The sequence below is a fragment of the Neovison vison genome, chromosome 1 (assembly GCF_020171115.1).
Source record: "Neovison vison isolate M4711 chromosome 1, ASM_NN_V1, whole genome shotgun sequence".
Lineage (NCBI taxonomy): Eukaryota > Metazoa > Chordata > Mammalia > Carnivora > Mustelidae > Neogale > Neogale vison.
This window is the reverse complement of record NC_058091.1, coordinates 225,328,310-225,350,827: the sequence shown is the minus strand read 5'-3', so window position 1 is coordinate 225,350,827 and position 22,518 is coordinate 225,328,310. Positions and strand designations below refer to the sequence as shown.

Below are 22,518 nucleotides of genomic sequence, written 5' to 3'. Positions count from 1 at the left end.
GTGTTTATCGTATGATATATTGTATGCCTGCATGTCTTAATAAAAACAGATATTTGTTTCCCAAAGAGAAGATAAAAAGTTCTTTGACCAACTTGATTATATATATATAAACTTTTACAGACGGTAGCATACTGATTGAAGTCAAATGTCTTCTTATACTATTTAATAACCAAAATTTGTACATACATTTAGAATTGTGTATCTTGTTTGAAAAAGTCCCTTTTTTAACCCACATTTTACAAAACAATTTTAAGTAAACCTCATCACTAAAGCCACATTTTGAGGAAATAAATCATTATAGACATTGGGGTTGGGAAAGAAGCTCAAAAAAGAAAGCAAGGCTAGAGAAATTTTCACTTGATGTAGGACTATATATGTTGTATTTATGTCTGTGGGGTTTTTGTTGATGAGGTAAAGTCAGTTGTCGATTAAGATTTCTATAAAAACTGACAAACACATCATATGGTGTAATGCAGAAATTAAGATTTAGGAAGAGTTGAGACCTTCAGAACACTTAATTTGATAGTCACAGTCATAGAAGACATTATCTTGAAATCTCTTTTCTGGTGAAAAGATATTAAGACATACAAATGTTAGTGAAAATAAAACAATATTGAGGAAATATTTTAGTATATTTTAGCTTATAATAAATATATTTTTGAAAAGTTGCATTATTCCAAAAGAGATTGCTTTTTTAGGGTAATTCTACAGTAAAACCTGGGCTAAGTGAAAACTACCCCTTACTGATAGGCTTAAATTTGGGCTGTCTTACTGAGTGTTACATCAGATACTTATGACCCATAAAAAGAAGTTGTGGCTTTGCCTTTTATATTTTAGTAGTCTTTATCTTGCAAACTTCTCATTTTTTAAATGACATTTTTATAAATGATATGGGAAAACTACTTTTATGTAACATTTAAAATGTGAACTTCATGTCCTAATTTTTTAAACTATGTTCATCTTAAGGAAGAAGAAGTTTCTCCCCAATTGTTTACTTTCCATGAAGCTGTCTCACAAATGGTAGAAATGGAAGAACAAGTTGTAGAAGATCACAGAGCAGTGTTCCAGGTAAAATAAGACAGGACCTTTCATCAAATATTTCTGTAGGGAAATTAAGAACTTTCATAATGCTTTGAATATTATCCTAATTTTAAAAATTTACTGTTTTGTGTATGTATATGTGTATTTGTAGGGTGTTGAGTGTATGTATGGGATATTTTGGACAGAAAATGAATGGTGGTTACAGTGTTTCTTTTGTGCCATGGTGAAAAGACCTAGCTTATTTATTACTCTTCTCCTGCTCTGTTTGCTTTAGTTAGTTGTCCATTTTTAGAAAAGGGTTGAACTTCTGCCCTCCACCACCTCTTTCTCCATGTTAGGACAGTTTATTTGATGTAAGTAAGAAAAACTTCTAAGGGTTATCATAACAGTTGAGGAAGTATCTTTCTTTATAAAGGAGGAAAAGTGCTTTAGGAAAGGGAAGGTTACTACAGTGGCAGATGTGTGAGGATCGTTAAATCTCTGCCTGTCCCAGTAACTGCTGACGTATTCATCCCATTGTCCATTCAGCCTATTAAAAGTACTGTGTGATTTACTCTATGATTTCCTTCTTCCCCCCACCTGCTCCCTTTTATAACAAGAGAATACCCTGGAGAATGATACTTATGAGGAAGTGAAGGTAACCTTTAGATATCATTATGGAGACTATAAATATGTTTTGAAAAAAAAAAATGTGTTTTGAGAAAAAGGTGAACAATAGATCAGTCTTTCTGTTGACCTGTGTCCCTTCTCTGATGTTTGAGAAATAATTATTTGTAAACAAATATTAACACGACTCAGCTGTAGGCCATTTAAACACCTGGATAAAAGGCTCAAAAATGGGGGCACCTGGGTGTCTCAGTAGATTAAAGCCTCTGCCTTCGGCTCAGGTCATGATCCTGGGGTCCTGGGATCGAGCCTTGCATCAGGCTTTGCTCAGTGGGGAGCCTGCTTCTCTCTCTCTCTCTCACTGCCTGCCTCTTTGGCTACTGTGATCTCTGTCAAGTAAATAAATACAATCTTTTAAAAAAAAAAACGCTCAAAAATAGAACTATTTATTTTATAAGTTGAGAATAGGATGTACCCTCATCAAAACTATTACAGTTCTGGGACGCCTGGGAGGCTCAGTTGGTTAAGCATCTGCCTTTGGCTCAGGTCATAATCTCAGGGTTCTGGGATCTAGTCCTGAGGCAGGCTCCTTGCTCAGTGGGAGGCCTGCTTCCTTGCTGCCTGCCACTCCCTTTAAAATCTTTTTTAAAAAGTCTTTGAAAAAAGGCAGAGGGGTGCTGGGGTGGCTCATTTGGTTAGGCAACTGCCTTCAGTTTGATTCATGGCCCTGGGGTCCCAGGATCAAGGTCTGCATTGGGCTCCCTGCTCGGTGGGGACTTTGCTCCCTCTGACCCTCTCCCCTTGCATGCTGGCACTCTCTTGCTCTCTCTTTCTCTCTCAGATAAGTAAAATCTTAAAAAAAATAAAAAGAAAAAAGTTTTAGTCAAACCCTTATTTTGGTAATCTATTTAGAGGCCTAGGTGTTTAGATTAAACCAGGAAAGGACACTTATAATTTAAGAAAATTGTCTCTGTGCTTTTGGAGCAAGGTGTCATGTAAAGACTATCATTTCCAACTCTGCCATTTTATGATGAAATCTAGAAGGTCTTTGTTTTTTGTAGAAGTGATTATTTTTCAGTTTCAATCCAGTATTCTTTTTATAATTCGGTTTATTGTTACTCTGTGCTGTGATCTGTCATTTCTCAAAATAGAGTGTTGTTTTAAAAGATTAAATGGATAGCTAAAGAAAAAGAAAAATATTGGGATTTGTATATGTGTTTTAATTGATACACATAGAGAGATGGATATATATATAGGTATAGAAAACCATATATATATATATATATATATAGTTGTCATATAGTTTTCTAATAGGTATCTAAAGCTAAGTTGCTAAAATTCAGCCTGATAATACATATAGTCTAGTTATAATTAGCTATTAAATTGTACTGAAAGCTAGAAAGTGCCCATTTATATATCCAAAGCCTCTTTAACTCACTATGGTATGAACTTGTTCATGATTTGTATGATTCATGACTTTGCTGGGAAATGAAACATAAATTCCACATTATCTAAAATCACTCAGGAATGATTAGTTTCCTTTAAAGTGTCTATGAATAGTAAGTAGCTACTATTTAGTGATTTGTTTGACTCTTCTAAAATTGACTGTCTGTTGGTCTCTTATAGTTACAATAATTTTGAAGACCTAGTGTTTGGAATTTAGGGTTAACTCTTGACCCAACCACTATGAGGCCCCAAATGGATCTGTGGATTCTACATGGTTTGCAAGTTCTAGGCTACCATAGACCTCAGTAAATTGTTCAGTAGTTTTATTATACCATTCTTCCCCAATTTTAGGGGTAGCTACTAAAGTTTTGAGAATTATTGTGCTCACTGATTGATACATGTTTGATTCACTCCCTTCCCCAAACCCTTACCCAGGGTAAAGTAAAAGTAGAAAAATCAAGTCACCTTGCTTGGCTTTTCGTGTTTGTGTTTGTGTTAGAATTTAAGGAAATATTTCTCAATTTTACTATGTAAATAAAGATGTTTATACTTCTTAATATTTTAGAGAATACCAACTGAGGTATGCTTGAATATATTTAACATATGTGAAATTTGTAAATTGGTTTCTGTCTTATAAAGAGGCTTATTGGATTGTTGAATTTTTGTCCTTTTAGGAATCTATCCGATGGTTAGAAGATGAAAAGGCTCTTCTAGAGATGACTGAAGAAGTAGACTATGATGTAGATTCATATGCTACTCAACTTGAAGCTATTCTTGAGCAAAAAATAGACATTTTAACTGAGCTGCGTGGTAATTTCTTTTTCATTTTAGTGCTTGAAATCTCCATCTTTGTATGTAAGTGGTGGCGGGATTTTCGTATTGCAAGAGGATATCTAAAATAAAAATTATGGGTACCATTTAATACATTTCCAGAGGTATAAAGACAGACCAGTCATTCTGTTTTTTTATAAAAAAGAAACATGGAGTATTCTTTCAAGTGCTTTTTTAGTTATCTTTTCTCTTTTAAGCATTTGAAAAGATAAAAGCATCTTATGTTTAAAGAGGGAAAATCGATTTTAACAAATTTGTAAGTTTTATACACTCATTCAGATTTTTAGTTTGATAGGTCAGTGCTTGTCAGAATTATTTTGCTTAGGTTAGGTCTCTTCAGGGCCATCCCTTCTGTAGCCTCCTATCTGCATCTCTTTTCTGTGCATCTGTGTCATGTCTGTCCTTTGAAGCCTTAAAAAATCAAGGGGAAGGTTTCAAGACCTTGAACAACTCAAGACCTTTCAACAATTTCCTTCCTACTTTGTGAATGTACGTGACTTACCTACATGCCATCTGTTCTTGGCTTTTTAATTAGCTTGTCTGTGTAGCTTCATATACATGTTTATCGTATGTACTTGTTTCTTTGGCGTTGGCAAATTAGTTTTCTCCAATTGTATGCGAATGGATATCTTTGTATGTGTACGTGAAATGCAGTATAAAACCAGAATCAAATTGCTGGTTCTTAACACCAGACTGGTTAATTTTTAACATAGGTCCTTTGTGAAATTGGGTATTTGAAATCATATTCTGTGAAGAACCAGCAGTGACCATTTGCCCAATTCAGAATTGTTGGTGCAAATGTAGAGTTTCTAAAACTTACTTTCATTTTTCATATTCTTTTTATTCAAGCCTTGATTAAAGTGTTTTTTTTTTTTTAATTTTTTTTTTTTTAGATTTTTTTTTTATTTATTTGATAGAGATCACAAGCAGGCAGAGAGAGAGAGAGAGAAGGAAGCAGGCTCCCTGCTGAGCAGAGAGCCCGATGCGGGGCTCGATCCCAGGACTCTGGGATCATGACCTGAGCCGAAGGCAGCGGCTTAACCCACTGAGCCACCCAGGCGCCCTGATTAAAGTGTTTTGATCATTTTTCTTATCAGAACTCACAAAGAGCTTTTCTGTATGCATTTTATATAGAACAGCTCATAATGAATTATAATTTTTTCTTTGTAATATGTGGCATTCAACTTAGTTTTATTAAGTGTATCCATAACTTTGAAGAAATTACTGTCTAGCTGTTGTATTTTTTTAGGAAAAAAAATTTTTTTACCATCCAGAGATAATTTTGGTATTAACATAAGATGTTTGAGAGCTTTTATCTTATATTAACAGATACAAGATCCAGAGATCCTTAAGTTCCTTTCTAAATTTCAGAAGTTCATTTTTTAAATATCATTGTTCTTGGAAAGAGGGGAAAGAAATTGAAATTCCAACTGATATTCTCTTTCTTTTTTCCCAAAGGCCATAACCTTTGCACCATTAATTTTAAGTTGGATAATTGTTGAGGGTGCCATCCTGTGCATGGTACATTGCTTACCAGGATCCTTGGTCTTTGATGACCAGATGATAGTATCCACTACCCCAGTTGTGACAGTCAAAAATGTCTAATTATTATCAAATGTCAGGGGGGTAGTGGAGGAACATCACCCATGGTTAAGAACCACTGGTATAAAAAGGGATGAGATATTTCTCACCTTCAGAGCTGACTTTTATTTGCCTATTTCAATTTATTTACCTAGTAATATTCTTTTTTTTTTTTTTTTAAAGATTTTATTTTATTTATTTGAGAGAGAGAGACAGTGAGAGAGAGAATGAGTGAGGAGAAGGTCAGAGAGCGAAGCAGACTCCCCATGGAGCTGGGAGCCTGATGTGGGACTCGATCCCGGGACTCCAGGATCACGCCCTGAGCCGGAGGCAGTTGTCCAACCAACTGCGCCACCCAGGCGTCCCTACCTAGTAATATTCTTAAGCGACTCTGAATTAATACATAGTAGTAGGAATTGTAAGACCAAGAAATAGATTATTCTATAATCCCCCTTCTCTATTCCCTTTTACAATCCCTGATAAGGACAAAATGGCATTTGTTTTTAAAAATTCAAACCTCTGGGATGCCTGGGTGGCTCAGTTGGTTGGACGACTGCCTTCGGCTCAGGTCATGATCCTGGAGTCCCGGGATCGAGTCCCGCATCGGGCTCCCAGCTCCACGGGGAGTCTGCTTCTCTCTCTGACCTTCTCCTCGCTCATGCTCTCTCTCACTGTCTCTGTCTCTCAAATAAATAAATAAAATCTTTAAAAAAAAAAATTCAAACATCTTTTGAAATTTCATGCTTAAAAAGGTAAAATAGGTATTGGGAATAGAAATTTCTTAATATCGAGGGAAGAAATACCTACTTTATAGTTTAATAAGATTTGGAGGTACCTGGCTGGTTTGGTTGGTAGAGCATGTGACTTTTTTTTTTTTTTTTTAAGATTTTATTTATTTATTTGACAAACAGAGATCACAAGTAGGCAGAAAGGTAGGCGGGGGGGGGGGGGGAAGCAGGCTCCCTGCTGAGCAGAGAGCCAGATGTGGGGACCCTGGGATCATGACCTGAGCCAAAGGCAGAGGCTTTAACCCACTGAGCCACCCAGGCACCCCGACTCTTGATATCAGGGACTCCATGTTTTTTTGACAGGACCGTACACATTTAACACACGTATATAGCCTGTCTGCACTCCAAAAGGAATTGAAATAAGCCAAAATTCAACACTGTAAAGTGTGCCAAACAGAAGGGAAACCCGTTGAAGATAAAAAAGAAAGTTACATTCGGGCTCCTGGGTGGCTCAGTTGGCTAAGTGTCTGCCGTCAGCTCAGGTCATGATCCCAGGGTCCTGGGATGAGTTCCACAACAGGCTTCCTGTCCAGCAGGGAGTCTTCTCCTCCCTCTGCTTCTTGCTCCCTCAGCCATTCCCCCTACTTGTGCTCTCTTACTCATGAGTGCTCTCTCTCTAAAATAGATAAATAAAATCTTTTTTTAAAAAGGTTATTTTCATGGATCTTCAAATGATGGAACTTTTGCTATAGTTGAGTATTTATTTAATTCTGAGTTTTGGACAACAGAGAACAAAAGGAAAAATCCTGCATTAATGTTATGAAGTAAGGCTGCCGACTTGATAGGACCCATGAAGTTGTATACTGTATTGCATGCAACGCAGTACTTATTTTCGTTCTTTTCTTTTTTCCAAGATAAAGTGAAATCTTTTCGTGCAGCTCTACAAGAAGAAGAACAGGCCAGCAAACAAATCAACCCGAAGAGACCCCGTGCCCTTTAAATCAGCATTTGCTGCTAAAGGATCCCCAGAACCCACACTGCTGTAACATACAATGGTTCAGCTGTAAGGGCCATTTGAAAGTTTGAAATTTTAAGTGTCTGTGGAAAATGTCTTGTCCCTTCACCTGAATGACATTTCAGTTTTGTGAAACACTCCTTTGTCTACAAAATGCTTCTAGTCCAGGAGGCACAACCAACATTTGGGAATAGTGAAGCATTTTGTTTCATTTACCCAAACAGTGATTTACTTTTGGAGATCTTTGCCAATTTCATTTTCTGTATGAAGTAAGGTTGTGGACTTGATACAGAGGTGAATAGTAGGGGGAAAGCCACAGCATTTCCTTTTAACTTGGTTCAATTTTCGTAGCAAGACTGAGCAGTTTTAAGTCCTTTGCGTGCATGCATACCTCATCAGTGATTGTACATACCTTGCCCCCTCCTAGAGGCAGCTGTGCTCACCTCTTTCTGCTTTGTGCCTTGACTAAGGCTTTTGACCCTAAATTTCTGAAGCACAGCCAAGATAAATTACATTCCTTAATTGTCATTGTAAATTACCTTTATTGTGTGTACATTTTTACTGTATTTGAGACATTTTTTTGTGTGTGACTAGTTAATTTTGCAGGATGTGCCATATCATTGAATGGAACTAAAGTCTGTGACAGTGGACATAGCTGCTGGACCATTCCATCTTATATGTAAAGAAATCTGGAATTATGATTTTAAAACCATATAATGTGGTTATAATTTTCTTAGCATTTTCTTTGTAAAGAACTAAGATATAAACTAGTTGGTGTATAATAAAAAGTAACAAAATTCTGAAAAGAGTTTTATCTTAGGGTAATACATATATATGCAGTGTGTGTTCCAGTGTGGTATTAACAGGACTAATAGTGCAATTTGATCCTTACCAATACCATTACTTAAGTTAAAAGTGTCCATTAGCACCCCAAAATGTACCTTCTAAATGTACTGATAAAGGAAATTGGCTTCTGATGCATGAATATTTACATGTACACTGAAAGTAGTCCATAATAGAACTGTTAGTTTAAGCCAAGTGTAGACAGTACATAACTCCCATGAGAAAGAATTAAGATGAAAGAGAGTTGACTTTGCCTTAAAAGGCAGATCGAACCCAAGCCCATCCATTACCTAATGTGTGACGTTTCATTCTTACTTGGTGAGAATCACCAAAGTCTCGCCAATAAATTCGATTAGGGTATGCTGCTTTTTAAATGGTGGCACTTATTTTTACAGACTGCTACTCCAAGGAAGAAAACTGGCCACTTTTCATGTATATATTTTGTTAAAAGATTTATATATCTCTCTAGGAGTTCTCCCTTAGTTCCTAGGATAGAGTCCAGGAGTAGATTAATAACAAAAAAATCCCCCAAGAATGTCTTGTTTTGATTTACTCAAAGGAACTACTGCTCATTCATTTGAGGCAAAGGGAAGCTATGAATAGAGAGTTACATGAGCCAGATTCCCTACTTCATTGTTCATAGAACCCAGAGGTTAGTTGTGGGAAATCCTAACACCATGGTGAAATGCTCCTCTGTAAACTTGAAATCTAGAACAAATGTAGATTTTCACAATGTGCTTATTAATAAATATCTATGGAATGAGTTTTAGAGATAATTTACTTCAGTACAATCACCTTTGTTTTGGAAGGGACTCAGGTTTTCTTGCAGTTGTAAGATACGTTCTATTTGTGTTTATTTCAAAGAGAAGAGGAAGAATGGAGCAGATACTATTGACCTTGCAGAGGCTGCTTAAAAAGGTAGTTTTTGAGGCTAACCAACCTTCAGAGGGCAATAAAGAGATGTGAACTTGCTCACTTTAAAGCACAACACATTATTCTTAATTTATTAAATAAGATGGGTACTATCTCTGGAAGATCTCCTTAACGTTCAAATATGCTGCCTTATACTATTACTGGCTTCATTCTAATCAGTAATCAAGGTCTATAGAAGATTAGTGCCAGAAAAGATTTTGGTGGTATAATCCAAGCCTTCAGTTTTACAGATAGGGAAAACTGAAGGCCAGAAAAGGGACTAAAACTTAGTAGTTCACAGGGGAAGAGGAAATAGAGGGAAAGCTGAATTAATTCTTAAAATTTTCCTTTAAGGCTAGAGATGGTACAAATAAATTTTGCAAAGTAAGTAGTTTTGTGATATTAAAAAAAACCCTCAAGGTATATTTAATATTTATGTAGAAGTGGCTTGATGCAGCTATTTAAAGAATTTTTGGATCTGGATTAAACATTCTTACTTTCTCAGATTTCTTGAAAGCTGATATTCCTATAATAAGTAATTATTTATACAGGAGTGTTTTAGTATATCACTTTGAAGCCAGAAAAAAATCTGTTTAAGTAAACAACTTCCTTTCTAGGTTTACTCCCAGTGTACCTTTGTTAAAATAATTTGGAAGCAGTCTTTCTATTAAGTTAGGCTTTTAAAAAGTCAGTTATCAATTAAGGTATTTTTATTAATTTTCTTATATAAATAAAATAATCAGGTACTATAGTTCTTTATCAAAAGACATTAACAACACTTAGTATTATATTTATAATGATTTAAACATAGTAGCTAATTAAGACTTGTTTAGGGCACCTATTTAAATTGTCAACCAGCCATTTTAAAAACAGCTTAAAACTAAGCATTAGTCTTTTAGTTTTCCAGAAGTCACATGAATACCAAGAGCTTCTAGATACGAGAAAATGGCTGGTTGTGATGTTTGTTTTAAGTAAGTTGAAGGGCAAAATTTGAACTTGAAAGCCAGTTTTGATTTATAAAACTCTTTGAAATTTTGTTAAACCTGTGGCTTTCCCCAAGAAAAAACATACTGTCTTACAGTTCATTTTATTCTAGTTGAGCTTCATTATTTCACAGCTGAGGAACCAGGCCCAGAAGTCACATGCCTGGCACCACCGCATGGTGGCGGTAGCGGACTCACATTTACCCCGAACCTGATGGAGCCTATGAATGCTACAGGACAGCTTGAAGGCATAGGCAGTTAAGTGAAAGAAGCTGCATAAGATAAACAAAGAAGGAATGAGAGAAGCAAAATAAGAAACAGTTGTTTTATTATGCAGATTAATAAAAAGAAATACTATGGGAAATATGTGACTGAGTTAAGCATATTTTAGTTTTTTTTTATTATTTGAGGGACAAAGACCAAGAGAGGTCCTCATAGTAATATATAACATAGAAAATAGAACAGTAATATCTTTATACACTAATCTGTTAGAAATGGTAAGTTTTAAGTGTAAAGTTTGCGTGCCTGCGGCTCCTGAAATTATCATGCAAAGACTGGACCCTGCCCTACTTTAGATACTAAAAACACACCACAACCAAAAAAAACTTGGGTATTTAGAATTGACTGACTTACTACCACAAAAATTCAGAGTAATAAATGGTGACAGTAGTAAGAAGTCAAAAATAGTCAAGCACATATGTTCCAGTGAAGAAAGGCATGGTTCATCTTTTCAAATCGTTAAAAATATGTAATTCCAGTTTCTTTTTCTTGAGTTTGGAAAATTCTGTTTTCCAGATTCCTAAGAAAAATGTATACCTTCTGCATTGAATCCATGTAGCAATCTGAAAAAAGAAACCAAAATGAAATGGTATTGAAAAAGTAATTTATTGCATATAACAATACACAGTCCTATACCACGAATTCTAAAACAAACACATCAGCAAACCTCTGAAGCCCACCTCTTCCTAACACTAGTCATTACAGAAACTTTACTCTTCAATTAAATCTGCAAGGTATATATTGGTTAAAATCATATCATTCTTTGGCCTATTTTGTCACAGCTTATGTGTCTTAAGTTATGGTAACGCTGACCAAATTATCTTAGATCTCCACTATCCAGACATAAGACCTCAGTGACCCTTGTTCCATTTCAACATGGTAAGAGAACAAGAGATAATCTTACATGTTCATTTTTCCTCTCTGGGCTCACTTACTGAGGTTCCAGTTAAGTACTTAACACATTGCTTTTCTCTCAATACCTTTGTACTTACCGGATCCCAGTTAGCAAACTGCATATGCTTAATAACCTTGAAGAAATTTGGTGAGAATTAAAATAAGATGAACTATTTCTGTTTAGAACTAAGATGATTTTCAGGATGGCCCATAGGAAGAGTTGAAGGTGGATATTAGAATGTTTGAAAAAGGAAGATCGGTATTTAAGAGTAATGTTCAACTCCTAGGATTAACCTCTGGTGAAGACTCAGTAGTACTACCTGCCAACATAAAATATAAACCCCATCTGTCTCATGTGAAACTATGCTGCCAGCTTAGAAAAGTCAAGTCAGTTACTTTTATTAAAACAATCTACCCTCATTTTTAATTCAGCTCCTAGAACATAGACATTCTAAACATGAATTGGCTAAACAGGCAAAAGCTGTTAAGTGATGGTTTATTAGGAAATCAAAGTGTTAATGCTTAAAAACAGTGAGCATAGGTAACTGAAGGCTTAATCTGCTTTCATAAGACTAACTTAATTCAAGGAAAATACATTTTGGTCTGGACTACCCATTAATTATGACACCCTTCTTTTATTTTAGGTATGTAGAACTTGCCTCAGTCTACAAAACAAGTAACTATATTACTAAACCAGTTAGAACTGAAAACCAGGTATGATTATAATTGACATTATTTCATGTGTAGGATCTGTTTAACAATAGCTGTTCCCAGTACAGAAAAAAAAATGAGATCCAATGACGTGCATTATGCTTCTTCTACCTTAACAAGCTACTTTGAAGACCCACACTATTAAGACTAACTATGAATGGGAGTTTGGGGAGGAGGCTGAAGGGGAGGAGCACACATACCACAACACACATTGACAGAGGCTATCTCCAGGCTCGGACTGTTCTTTATTACTGTTCTTAAAATGTTCATTCTGCTGCAGCTAACTAGCCTCCATCTTCTACACCAAATACTATTCCATGCCATGGAAGTGCTATGCAATAACTCCAGGTAGCACCTTATACCGCTTAAAAGCCTTTAAATCTTTAATCTGAAGGTGTCACAATAAAGAAATGTAAACACTTAGGAGAAAAGGAAAATGTTATTACCTGATAAAGTCATCTATGTCCATGGAACGGGCCCGCTTGTCACTAAAACCTGTGCTGGTTAGGATTTGCTGTATTTTATCTGCTATGCTGAAATCTTCTGGTATTATCTATCAATATAAGATTCAGAATAAATGAACAACATATCTTTAATGAAGTCATATTGGCTCGCTCTTTTTTTTTTTTTCTAGTTCAGTAACTAATAGTCACCTTTATTTGCTCACGATAGTCTGAATAGCCTATTTGTGCAGATTAGAATTGGACCTCTGATTATTAAGTAGTTAATTTTCAGCATATACCAAATACTCAGAAAACTCTGACAGAGTTAAACGTGTATACTGCCCTTTTTCTTAAAAATTCTGAAATAGTTAAGTTTCCGGAGTTAAGGTACTTCATATCAAAAAATAATTAAAGCTGTAAACTGAATTTTACAGCAGCTGTTACTCCTTTAAGAATATCTCACATTTTCAAAAAAAAAAAAAAATTTCACATTTTCTTGGCACAAATTTAATTTTATCAGGCCGTTTTTCTCAGAGATGACCTCCGACCCTGGGGAATATTAAATATTTTATACCTCACATCTTTCCTCCAAAACTTTTTCTTAATCCAGTTTAATATTTTCCTACCTAGGCAGATGTTTAATGATTTTGTCCATAAAAGAGAAAATGAAGACAGCAATATGATATATTAAACCATACAAAATCTGAGTCAAAAAATGGATATTTGCTCTTATCTTTCTGCTCTGTTTAATGTGAAAGTACTAAAAAGTTATCAAACATCAGAGTTATATTCATGGCTATGTGCATGTGTGCACAGTAAATCTGCTATTCAGCCTATATTTAATTCAAATTATTTCAATTTCTGGATATTAAAAAAAGTTACCCAGAAAATGCAGACTTTAAATTGAATTGCTTCATGAGCAACAAACAAGGAATGGTCACAATTCAGAGCACAGCAAATTGTACAGACTTTGAGCTAAGGGGAGGAGCTAAATACCTAAACTTCGGGAAAATTACACATACCTAAAGCTTTGGGAAGATTATGACTCAACTGAATGGCTTTTTATTTCTAAAAACAACTAGTTAAAGAAGCTCAGGTGGAGTAATCAAGGCCACTCATCTATTCCAGAAACACACAGCAGTATTGACCTATCAGAGTTCAAGATAAGGTTGTGCTAGTTAATAGATTACTTTTAAGAATCCTATGGAATGTACCAAATTAAGAATCAAGTGAGGATAGATGAAAAAGAATAGGAAGTAGAGGGACATTTTAAAACAGAACAATTCAGAACCAGAGACCACAGAAATATTTCTTGCTTACAATATTATGGACTGAACAGTGAATTCTGTAGTTTCTTTCCAGTAGCTGTTGCACTGCACTTGACCTATAACATAAAGAAGCGATACTGCTATTATTTTTCCAAAATTAGAGATTATACTTTCCTTTCAGTTTATGGTAAAGTTAAATGTATGTTCCAGGTAGTAAAATTAAGGGACTAAACGGTGTGGAATATTTAAGCCTAAGAAACAACTGCAAACTAGTTACATTTAAAAAGTAAAGTTCTAGTAAAAATCTCTAAAATTCTTAAAGGAGTTCTAGACACTCCACAAAAACATCACCTTAAAAAGAAAAAACGCACAGTAACAGCTTTCAGAATCTCTCTTTTGCCCTTGGGCTTCAAACTGATACTTAAAAATGTTTCCAAATTAATAAAATTGGATGAATTTTTCAAAAGTGTGGAAAGGGCCCACCATCACTCTGTTTTTCCAAGGAAATATGAAACAGATGTGTGGTAAGTTTTGGGAATTTTTATTTTCCTCTTTTGCCAAAAAACCTGATCTAATTCCAAATTTAGGAACTTTCTTGGTTAAATTTTCTTGCCCCTCAAAGTACAAGTTGGTGATAAAGGAAAAGTGTGTCTGGGTAAGGGTTATCCTTATGCTTTAGGGTATCTATTCAGGATAAGGACCAAATGCTATCATTTAGCACAGTTCTATAGCACTGGTCCTTCATCTATCATAAATGAGTAAAATACTCACTTAAATGCAGCAGAAAGTGTCTTGTTTTTCCTAACGAAGGTGATCCTTACTAGGCCATCCCATTCCTGAAACAGAAGATGAATTATTTCTTAAAATATCAAACCTTGCCTGTGTCTGCTAGGTATTATATTGTCTTTTAATATATAAAACTGAAAGAACCTTCTGGAGTGATGAAAGTGTTCTGATCTTGATCTGGTTGACCCATGCAAAGATATGTACTCGATTTTTGGCACTTTTGTCTACCTCACTGAAAATTTTATCCTCAATTTTAAAAGTGAGGAAAAAAAATGTTCCACATCTGAACAAAGTATGTGACATTTATTTAAATCAAAGTACATTTTCAAAAAACAATTCAAAACAGACATGATTTAGAATATAGCTTGTGCAACATACCTGGACCCACCCTATAGGAGTAATTAACAAACCACTCCATTACCAGGAGTTACTGCACACAACTAATCATGTGCAGTATGGTTTTACATGAAGTGATGCAATTTATGCACTTTTTAAATTGCAGAAACATAAATTATGATTGAAAATTGTTATTCATAATATTGCCCTTAACAACAACTATTTTCATTTTAACTTGTTTTCTGAGTCTACTCAAATAGATACATGTTTTCTATAGCTGTACTTGTTAGCAAAATGCAAAGCCACTCTAAGTTGTACTTTCTGCAAACATTTTCCATGTTTTGTGCTCTGCACAACAATCTTACATCCAATTATTCTGTCTACTCCCAACCTAGGGATGTCATAATTGGCATTTTCCTGTTTAGACATTTAGATTAACTCAGTATTTTTCTGCTGCTAGAGACACATGTCTTCCAGCTTGGTCTTTTTACCTCCTTTACTAAACGACCTAGTACTTGAACCTCACCTGAAAATTGATAGGTGGTGGTGGATTCTTAGGTTCTATTCTTACGACACTGGATTCTACCTTGGGAGGTGGCCTGAAGTTATTCTTTCCAACCTGTTAATCAGAAAATGAGTCCTCTAAAAAAGAATTTTAAATTAATAATCAAATATGCTTTCCTCACAGAAGGCACAATTTAGATGCTCACAGATGAGGTCAGCCACATTGTTTTACTAACAGTCACTTACTTTCATCAGATGGTCCACTCGTGCTAACAGCTGTGTATTGATTGAGAGTCTGCAGTATAATTTATCTCCAGGCTTTGCAACTAGTCGGAGAGCAAATTCTCTTTGAAACATAAGTATAGCACATCTGACGACATAGTAGGAAGGAATAAGGAAAACAGTGACTTTTAACTATAAAGATTTCAACATCAGTTTTCTTAGGTAGGAAATAGAGCAAAGCTATCTGGTTAATGAGAAGTCGTTTAGCTGATTAGAAGGCAGAAAACTTTTAGCTTTAAATTTATTACCAGGGCGCCTGGGTGGCTCAGTGGGTTAAGCCGCTGCCTTCGGCTCAGGTCATGATCTCAGGGTCCTGGGATCGGGTCCCGCATCGGGCTCTCTGCTCTGCAGGGAGCCTGCTTCCTCCTCTCTCTCTCTCTCTCTGCCTGCCTCTCTGCCTACTTGTAATCTCTCTCTGTCAAATAAATAAATAAAATCTTTAAAAAAAAAAAAAATTTATTACCATAAAATGAGCCAGTTGGCTTTTCATTTTATAATGGCTGCACCACTAATTTACACATATAAACCCTCCATGTTTAGATGAGAAAGTATTTCCGATAAGCACTAGTTCATTAACCCTTGGAGGAAAAAAAAAAACCTCAAACCAAATTGGCTTGGCAGCCCAATGCTATTTATGGGGAAGGAAACACCCTTATGGAAGAGCTGAGGAGAGGCAGGTTGTGACACTGGTGTCCTGATTTCCGAGGCTAAGGAGCATGGATGTCAGAAAGCAATGTAGAGGCTTTTTGGAGGCTCCTGCATAGGAGAAGAGCATCTTCAAAGCTGGGTTTTGAGTTTGAAACTTTTTTGACAATAAGCCATACTAAGAAAAATATTTAACACGGCAACCTATGCCACAAATATGTGTACATATATGTGTTGATGTAACTTGAGCAAAAGTTTCATAAAACTGTAAGTACCCGGCCACATGCAATAAATGTCTTCTGATATACTCTATTCCATGTCATTAAAAAAACAAAGATGGTCATGACTCAATAAATTTATAAGCAGTGAGAGATTTCTGAATTTCAGTTTGAAAACCCCTGTTATATAATGTGCTAGTGGCTAGTCAGGAGGCCACTGCAGCTGTTGAGAGTCAGGGTAATAAGGAGTCTAACCCAGACTAATGGCAAGAGTATGAGAAAATACGGAAAGGCCAGTTGGTCTCAGAGGCAGTCCTTACACTGCACATTCCCACCGGAACTCTGTCAACTGAATTAAAAAAGATAGAAAGACCTCCACAGAAATAGATATTTTCTACAAAACATTCCCCAAAAGTTTTTTAATTGAATTAACTTCTATCTTTGGCTCTCTGTGTTTATGGCCTAAGATTGGCAATAATTTTTTGGTCTTTTGTCACAAACCTGAAAAAAGGTCGGTGTAGCAACAGCTTGAAGACAAAAGGGGAAGAGATCTGTAAGAGAATTAACTAGTTATTCCTGGGGAAGACACACCATAGAAACATTCTGTATAATGTTCCCAACAATATGGAAACATACCTGATATGGCAAATTTGCCACACAAGCATCAAAGAATGGCAGATCTGTTTTCAACACATCACCTACCAGTACTTGAAGTTTGCTGGCCAGAGGCCTAATGAAAAGAAAAATAGCCATTAAAAAACAGTACTGTTTCATGAGATTGAAATGCACTTTAATTCTGTCATGCATACTTATACTCACGTGCCCTGAACTCTTTTGTGAAGTTCCGCTACTAGCCTTGGGTCAAGTTCACAGGCAACTACCTACATTTAAAAAAAAAAAAAAAAAGTATTTGGGGGTTAATTATGGAGTATGAATCTTGTTATCTCAATCCTAACTCTTACATGATCAACATGAATCAAACTTTTTTCCACAATCTTCAATTCTCTGCCATTTCAAACAACAAAGAACAGCGTTCAGAAAAGCAGACTGTGCTCTTTGGCCCCTGTTCAATGGCTCCCACTCTTACTGGGCAGTTCCTCCTTGTGCTCCTTGAGGCCTTTGATGGTAACTGTTTCCTACTGTTGCTAGCCCATGGGTATTCCAGTAATGCCGACTGGTTCCCTTAACCCCATTCCTACGTTTTGGATCCATTTAATTGGAAACTGGGGTTCCATGACACACAAAAGCTACCAGCAGCAGCCAGGTGGCATCCTAATCTCATGATACAGTTCTTCAGATCTCCTCCTCTAGGTTCCAATACTCCAGCCTCCTTACTTGTTCCCCTGAATCTAGAGGTGGTAGTTCCTCTTTGTAATTATTCTTTTTTGGTTACTCAGTGTTCCCATTTTCTTTGTGTTTATTTTTTAAAAATTGTATTTATTTATTTATTTGACAGAGAGAGAGAGATCACAGGCAGGCAGAGAGGCAGGCAGGGAGTGGGGGGGGCAGGGAGCAGGCTTCCCGCCAAGCAGAGCCCTGTGTGGGGCTCGATCCCAGGACCTTGAGATCATGACCTGAGCCAAAGGCAGAGGTTTAACCCACTGAGCCACCCAGGTGCCCCAGTGTGTTCCCATCTTTCAGTCATCTAACAACCATGTCAACAACTCCCTATATTAAATACCCTGTATTGAAAAACCGAATGTGTTTTGTTTTTCTGATTAATACATCCCATATTCTCTTTATTCTAATCCAATTTTTGAAATCAAGATATAATTCACATTATAACATTATATTAACTTCAGGTGTATAACAATATGTTTATATACTTCAAAATATGCATATATTGTGTAAAAGTCTAGTTGGCATCCATTGCCACACAGTTATATATAAAATTTTTTTTGTCTTGTGATGAGAACTTTTAAGATCTACTCTCTTAGCAGCTTTAAAATATACATACAATATATATTGCTAACTATAGTGACCATGCTGTAAATTCCATTCCTAGGACTTGGATTATAGCTGGAAGTTTATAGGCTTTACCACTTTTATCCATTTTGCCTGTATTTTTTTTTTGTTTTGTTTTTGTTTTTTTAAAGATTTTATTTATTTATTTGACAGAAATCACAAGTAGGCGGAGAGGCAGGCAGAGAGAGAGAGCGCAGGAAGCAGGCTCCCCGCTGAGCGGAGAGCCCGATGCGGGGCTCGATGCGGGGCTCCATCCCAGAACTCTGGGATCATGACCTGAGCCGAAGGCAGAGGCTTTAACCCGCTGAGCCACCCAGGCACCCCTGCCTGTATTTGTTAAGATAAAGCCATGAGCAAAGTATCAAGGGTTGCTGTTAAAGTAACAGCGATTAATTAAAATAGATTTCTGTTTGTAAACCAGGTGAGCCTACTCACATATACATTTCTGATACCAAAACAAATAATTCCCATTTTACCTTTTTTGCCTTTTCCAGCAACTTTACAGTCATATTGCCAGTTCCAGGTCCAACTTCCAGCACCACATCAGTTGGTCTTAAGGCAGCCTGCAAGGAAGCACAGCTACTTTAGCTTTACTGGCACATCCGAACACATCATTTACTTTACACCTGAGTGTCTTTGCTCAACAGCACGTGGTTAAGAGATTATTCTGACTCCAATTCCATGAGATTCCTTCAGATCTATGTGCTTGACAAAATTTTCTCATTAACATTAGGTAAAAGTGGAAATCTGTCACCTCTCCTAAGCTGGGGCAATGGTTAGGAGTCAGAAAATTTTAGGACTCTGAAAAGCAGGAACTTTCTGGGAACGGCTTTCTGTTTTCTACCTCCAACAGCATCTTTTAGCCAACTCTCATTATCAGTAAGTTCAAACAAGAAAGGACTGTATATGACCTTACCTGAGAATCACAGCATATTGCACTGGGATTTCTCAATTTTCAACCCATGTATGGTTTCAGGGATAGGAATACCTAGAAATTGTACACAGCCCCAGATGTTTGTATGCACAAAGCTGCAGTGTGCTGGGTACATAGCTTTCATCAGCTGCTCAAAGGAAATCCATGAGCCAAAAAGGTTAAAAAAAATCAGGCCCTCATTTGGCAAACAACACTAGGTCAAGATGAGAGCCTCTAAATATGTAATGTTCTCTCTAGAGCTCCAGGATGCCTCCTCTGTAACTATGAAAGTAATCTGTATCACATATATTTTATGTTCCAGCACTCTGATCATCCAGAACAGTAAGAGAACATCCACATTACCCACACAAGAGGAATACTCCAAAGGGTTTATATGAGGCACTGGATTGTAACATTTAAGTTTCTCTGCGGAAAATACTTAAGCTGTCATTATGACATCTTTTTAGGCTCTGGAGTAAATAAAAACTAACAGTGATAGATAGTGCCTAGAAAAAGTGATTAGAAATAGAATAACAATAATCTGGAACTGAACAAGTACAAATGTCCAGCTATGAAGTAAGTAATCTACAGAAAGAATTTCGAGCCAGGAGACACCCAGACCACAGAATAAAGCAAATCATGCCACAGACAGCCTATGAATCCCAGACAATTCTTCAATTCATTCTACAAATATTTATAACCTATTTTGTGACACACATCCTCCGAGCGTGGAAGTATTCCTAAGAATAAAATCAATAACTCAGCAACTCTCCTTTTCCTCTTCCACACCAACCTTATCGATAATGCTGTTAACAATGAGAGGGTTTTTCAAAATATGCTGTCCAATCCCCGTGTTGAACATGAGTCCTGGAAGAAAATACGAAAGAGCCTTAACTTCCCAAGGAAAAGCAGACATTAGACCGTCCCAGAGGAGAAACCAGGGTGGCTGGGGGAACTTTTCTGCGCCAATGAGAGCCATCATCGAACGACACGCTCGGAGACGAGGTGACCCAGTGCTTTAAGTCCACCCCTTCTGCAGGAAAGGAAGGCAGATGCGGCCCAAGGTCTCGCCGGCGATCCACGAGCGCCGCCTCCACCGGCCTTACAGTCCTGGGCCCAGATCTGTGTCCGTGTCCCCGACTGGGTCCTGCGGGATGATCACACCTGAACACAGCCCCTTCCCAGCTGTTCCCACCTCCCGCGCTCTTCAGCTCCCGGCTCTGTTTGAGCCGCTCGCGCCGGCGACCACTCGTCCCCTTGATCTTCGGCATAGCGGCGGGCGCAGACCCACAGGCCTTGGAGATCAGCGTAGACCAAAGTCGGCTACCAAGCACCAACACGTGGGAACTCCCACCCCAACACTGTCTGCGCCACACTCCGTCACGTGCGGGAGGGGCGAGGGCCCAGCCCCAGTTGGCCAGGCGCTCCGCCCCCAGGAAGGGGACAGACGTTGGAGCCCCGTGGCCGCCGGGAATTGTAGTCATGAGGAGAAGCCTTAAACTGAATAGACTACACATCCCAGAAGACACCGCGCCGCCTATCCTGGCTGTTTGGATTGGTTAGTTTAGAAGCAGAGCGGAGCTGCTCTTTCCTGTCGTCGCGGAGTGGGTCCGGTAATTTTTGGGGTGGTCATCTCAAAGATGTGGAGGCGATTTAAATGATATAATGCCGTTAGAAGCGTGGATGTCTCCTCAAGCCAGGTGCTAAGACCGGTGGAATCCAGAGAAGATTTCTTTCTGTCCTGTGCCTCGCTCCTGTTTTCCAGCAAACTCTGGGGTGGGAAACCAGGCTCTTGGGATAAGGGGCTTGCTCCTTTGGGCGAATGAGTTCGCTGCTTGGGTTGTGGAGAGAACCTCCCGGAATGCAACAGATATTTATTTCCATTAGGGCTACTAGCTGTTTTGCTTCCTTTTGTGCCATTGATTCATTCCCAAAACGTTTATCGAGTTCCAACCGCGATTAAACATTACTGGGTGCTGGAGATTCAAAGTTAGATAAGAAACTGCTCTTCCCAGAGTCAATTCTATTGAAAGAGAGGCAGAAAGTCCGAAACGCAGTAAAAGTGAATATAAGTTTTTGTATTGGATGTATCCGATTGTTAGCTGCATGAGTATGAGGTCCACGTCTGTTTTGCCTGCCAATGTCACGATTCTCAGTTTTTAATTTTTCAGTGTGTGCTGTATTTTCTTGAAAAAAGACGCTCCTGTTTGGATTACCAAAACTGCCACTTCCTCGCGCAAATAATATGTGTGCATCCCCAACCCTTGGTCTTTCTTTGCTGTAATTCGAACTCAAGAAAAATCTCATAATCTTAGAAGCATCTCAACTACTTATTTCATTCCATTAATCATTAATTTATTACACAATTCTGGAGAACCTACGTGTTCCAGGTACTGTGTCAAATATTAGGGATAAGCAGATGAACATGACACGACCACCGCTTTTAAGGAACTTTCAAGAGAGGGAAACATGCAAGTTATTATAATAATAACATCCTTAGCTGTTCATTTACACACCAGGTACTTTGGGTACATTATTTCATTTAATCTTTTCAAAGAGTTGTCTGAAATAGGTCTTATCATTATATCCATTTTACAGATGAGGTGGCTGAAGTATAAAAGTGTTTACTATTTTGCTCAAGATCACACAGTAAATGATAGCTGCATCTTGAACCTAGGTCTGTATTCCAAAGATCGTGGGTTTTAAGAAAAAAGTATGATGATGATTAGTGCAGTGGCTAATATTTGAGGAACTTCGGGAACATCTTCAAAATACAATATTTGAGGGCGCCTGGGTGGCTCAGTGGGTTAAGCCGCTGCCTTCGGCTCAGGTCATGATCTCAGGGTCCTGGGATCGAGGCCCGCATCGGGCTCTCTGCTCAGCAGGGAGCCTGCTTCCTCCTCTCTCTCTGCCTCTCTCTCTGCAATAAGTGAGGAAAGCATGAAGGTAGGAGACATGGTGAATGGAAGAAGTACAATGCTACAATAGAAGGAAAGAGGGGTGAAATTTTTGTTGGGAGAATTCATATGGACAGGCCAGGGAGAGCTTGAAATTTTGGAGTGGGGAGATAATTTTACTAGCTAGGGGGAAAAAAGGTTTAACATTAAACTTCTGGGTGAATCTGTGTCTTAGACAGAGTCCCTCTTTTCAATAGTTCAGGGTACTACTGCAAAATGTGTCTCCTTTGCTTTTGCTAAAGAGTGAATAGAGTAGATAACAAGGATGGAAAACCAAATGATAATCAAATGATATTTTCTTAGGAGTAAAAGACCAAGACCCTCCTAGAGG

The 22,518-nt window shown here is 37.5% G+C and overlaps 2 protein-coding genes across 5 annotated transcripts in view; one reads left to right on the top strand and one right to left on the bottom strand.

Moving 5' to 3' along the window:
* KIF2A (kinesin family member 2A) overlaps positions 1–12,474 on the top strand; it is a 79,392-nt gene extending 66,918 nt beyond the window's left edge. For all 4 annotated transcript variants that reach the window (XM_044224030.1, XM_044224022.1, XM_044224045.1 and 1 more), the window contains 3 exons: positions 967–1,068; positions 3,768–3,903; positions 7,148–12,474. In XM_044224030.1, coding sequence (XP_044079965.1) covers positions 967–1,068; positions 3,768–3,903; positions 7,148–7,233 — 324 coding nt within the window. In that variant the 3' untranslated portion in view covers positions 7,234–12,474. The remainder of the gene's footprint in view (positions 1–966; positions 1,069–3,767; positions 3,904–7,147) is intronic.
* Positions 10,298–20,652, bottom strand: DIMT1 (DIM1 rRNA methyltransferase and ribosome maturation factor). Its single transcript, XM_044224054.1, has 12 exons — positions 20,426–20,652; positions 20,024–20,097; positions 18,794–18,880; positions 17,172–17,233; positions 16,989–17,082; positions 16,854–16,903; positions 15,454–15,577; positions 15,230–15,322; positions 14,353–14,417; positions 13,634–13,697; positions 12,317–12,423; positions 10,298–10,828 (listed from the first exon to the last, which is right to left on the bottom strand). The coding sequence occupies exons 1-12, from the start codon at positions 20,499–20,501 to the stop codon at positions 10,786–10,788; spliced, it is 939 nt and encodes a 312-aa protein (XP_044079989.1). The 5' UTR covers positions 20,502–20,652; the 3' UTR covers positions 10,298–10,785.
* Positions 20,653–22,518: the final 1,866 nt, after the last annotated feature.

Bases quoted from the DNA above. Each gene is read 5' to 3' on its own strand.
- DIMT1 (XM_044224054.1), bottom strand. From the start codon at position 20,501: ATGCCGAAGATCAAGGGGACGAGTGGTCGCCGGCGCGAGCGGCTCAAA. The intron at 17,083-17,171 runs GTGAGTATAAGT...TCTTTTCATTAG, and splicing joins CACAAAAGAGTTCAGGGCAC to GCCTCTGGCCAGCAAACTTC. The intron at 12,424-13,633 runs GTAAGCAAGAAA...TTATATTGATAG, and splicing joins ACTGTTCAGTCCATAATATT to ATAATACCAGAAGATTTCAG.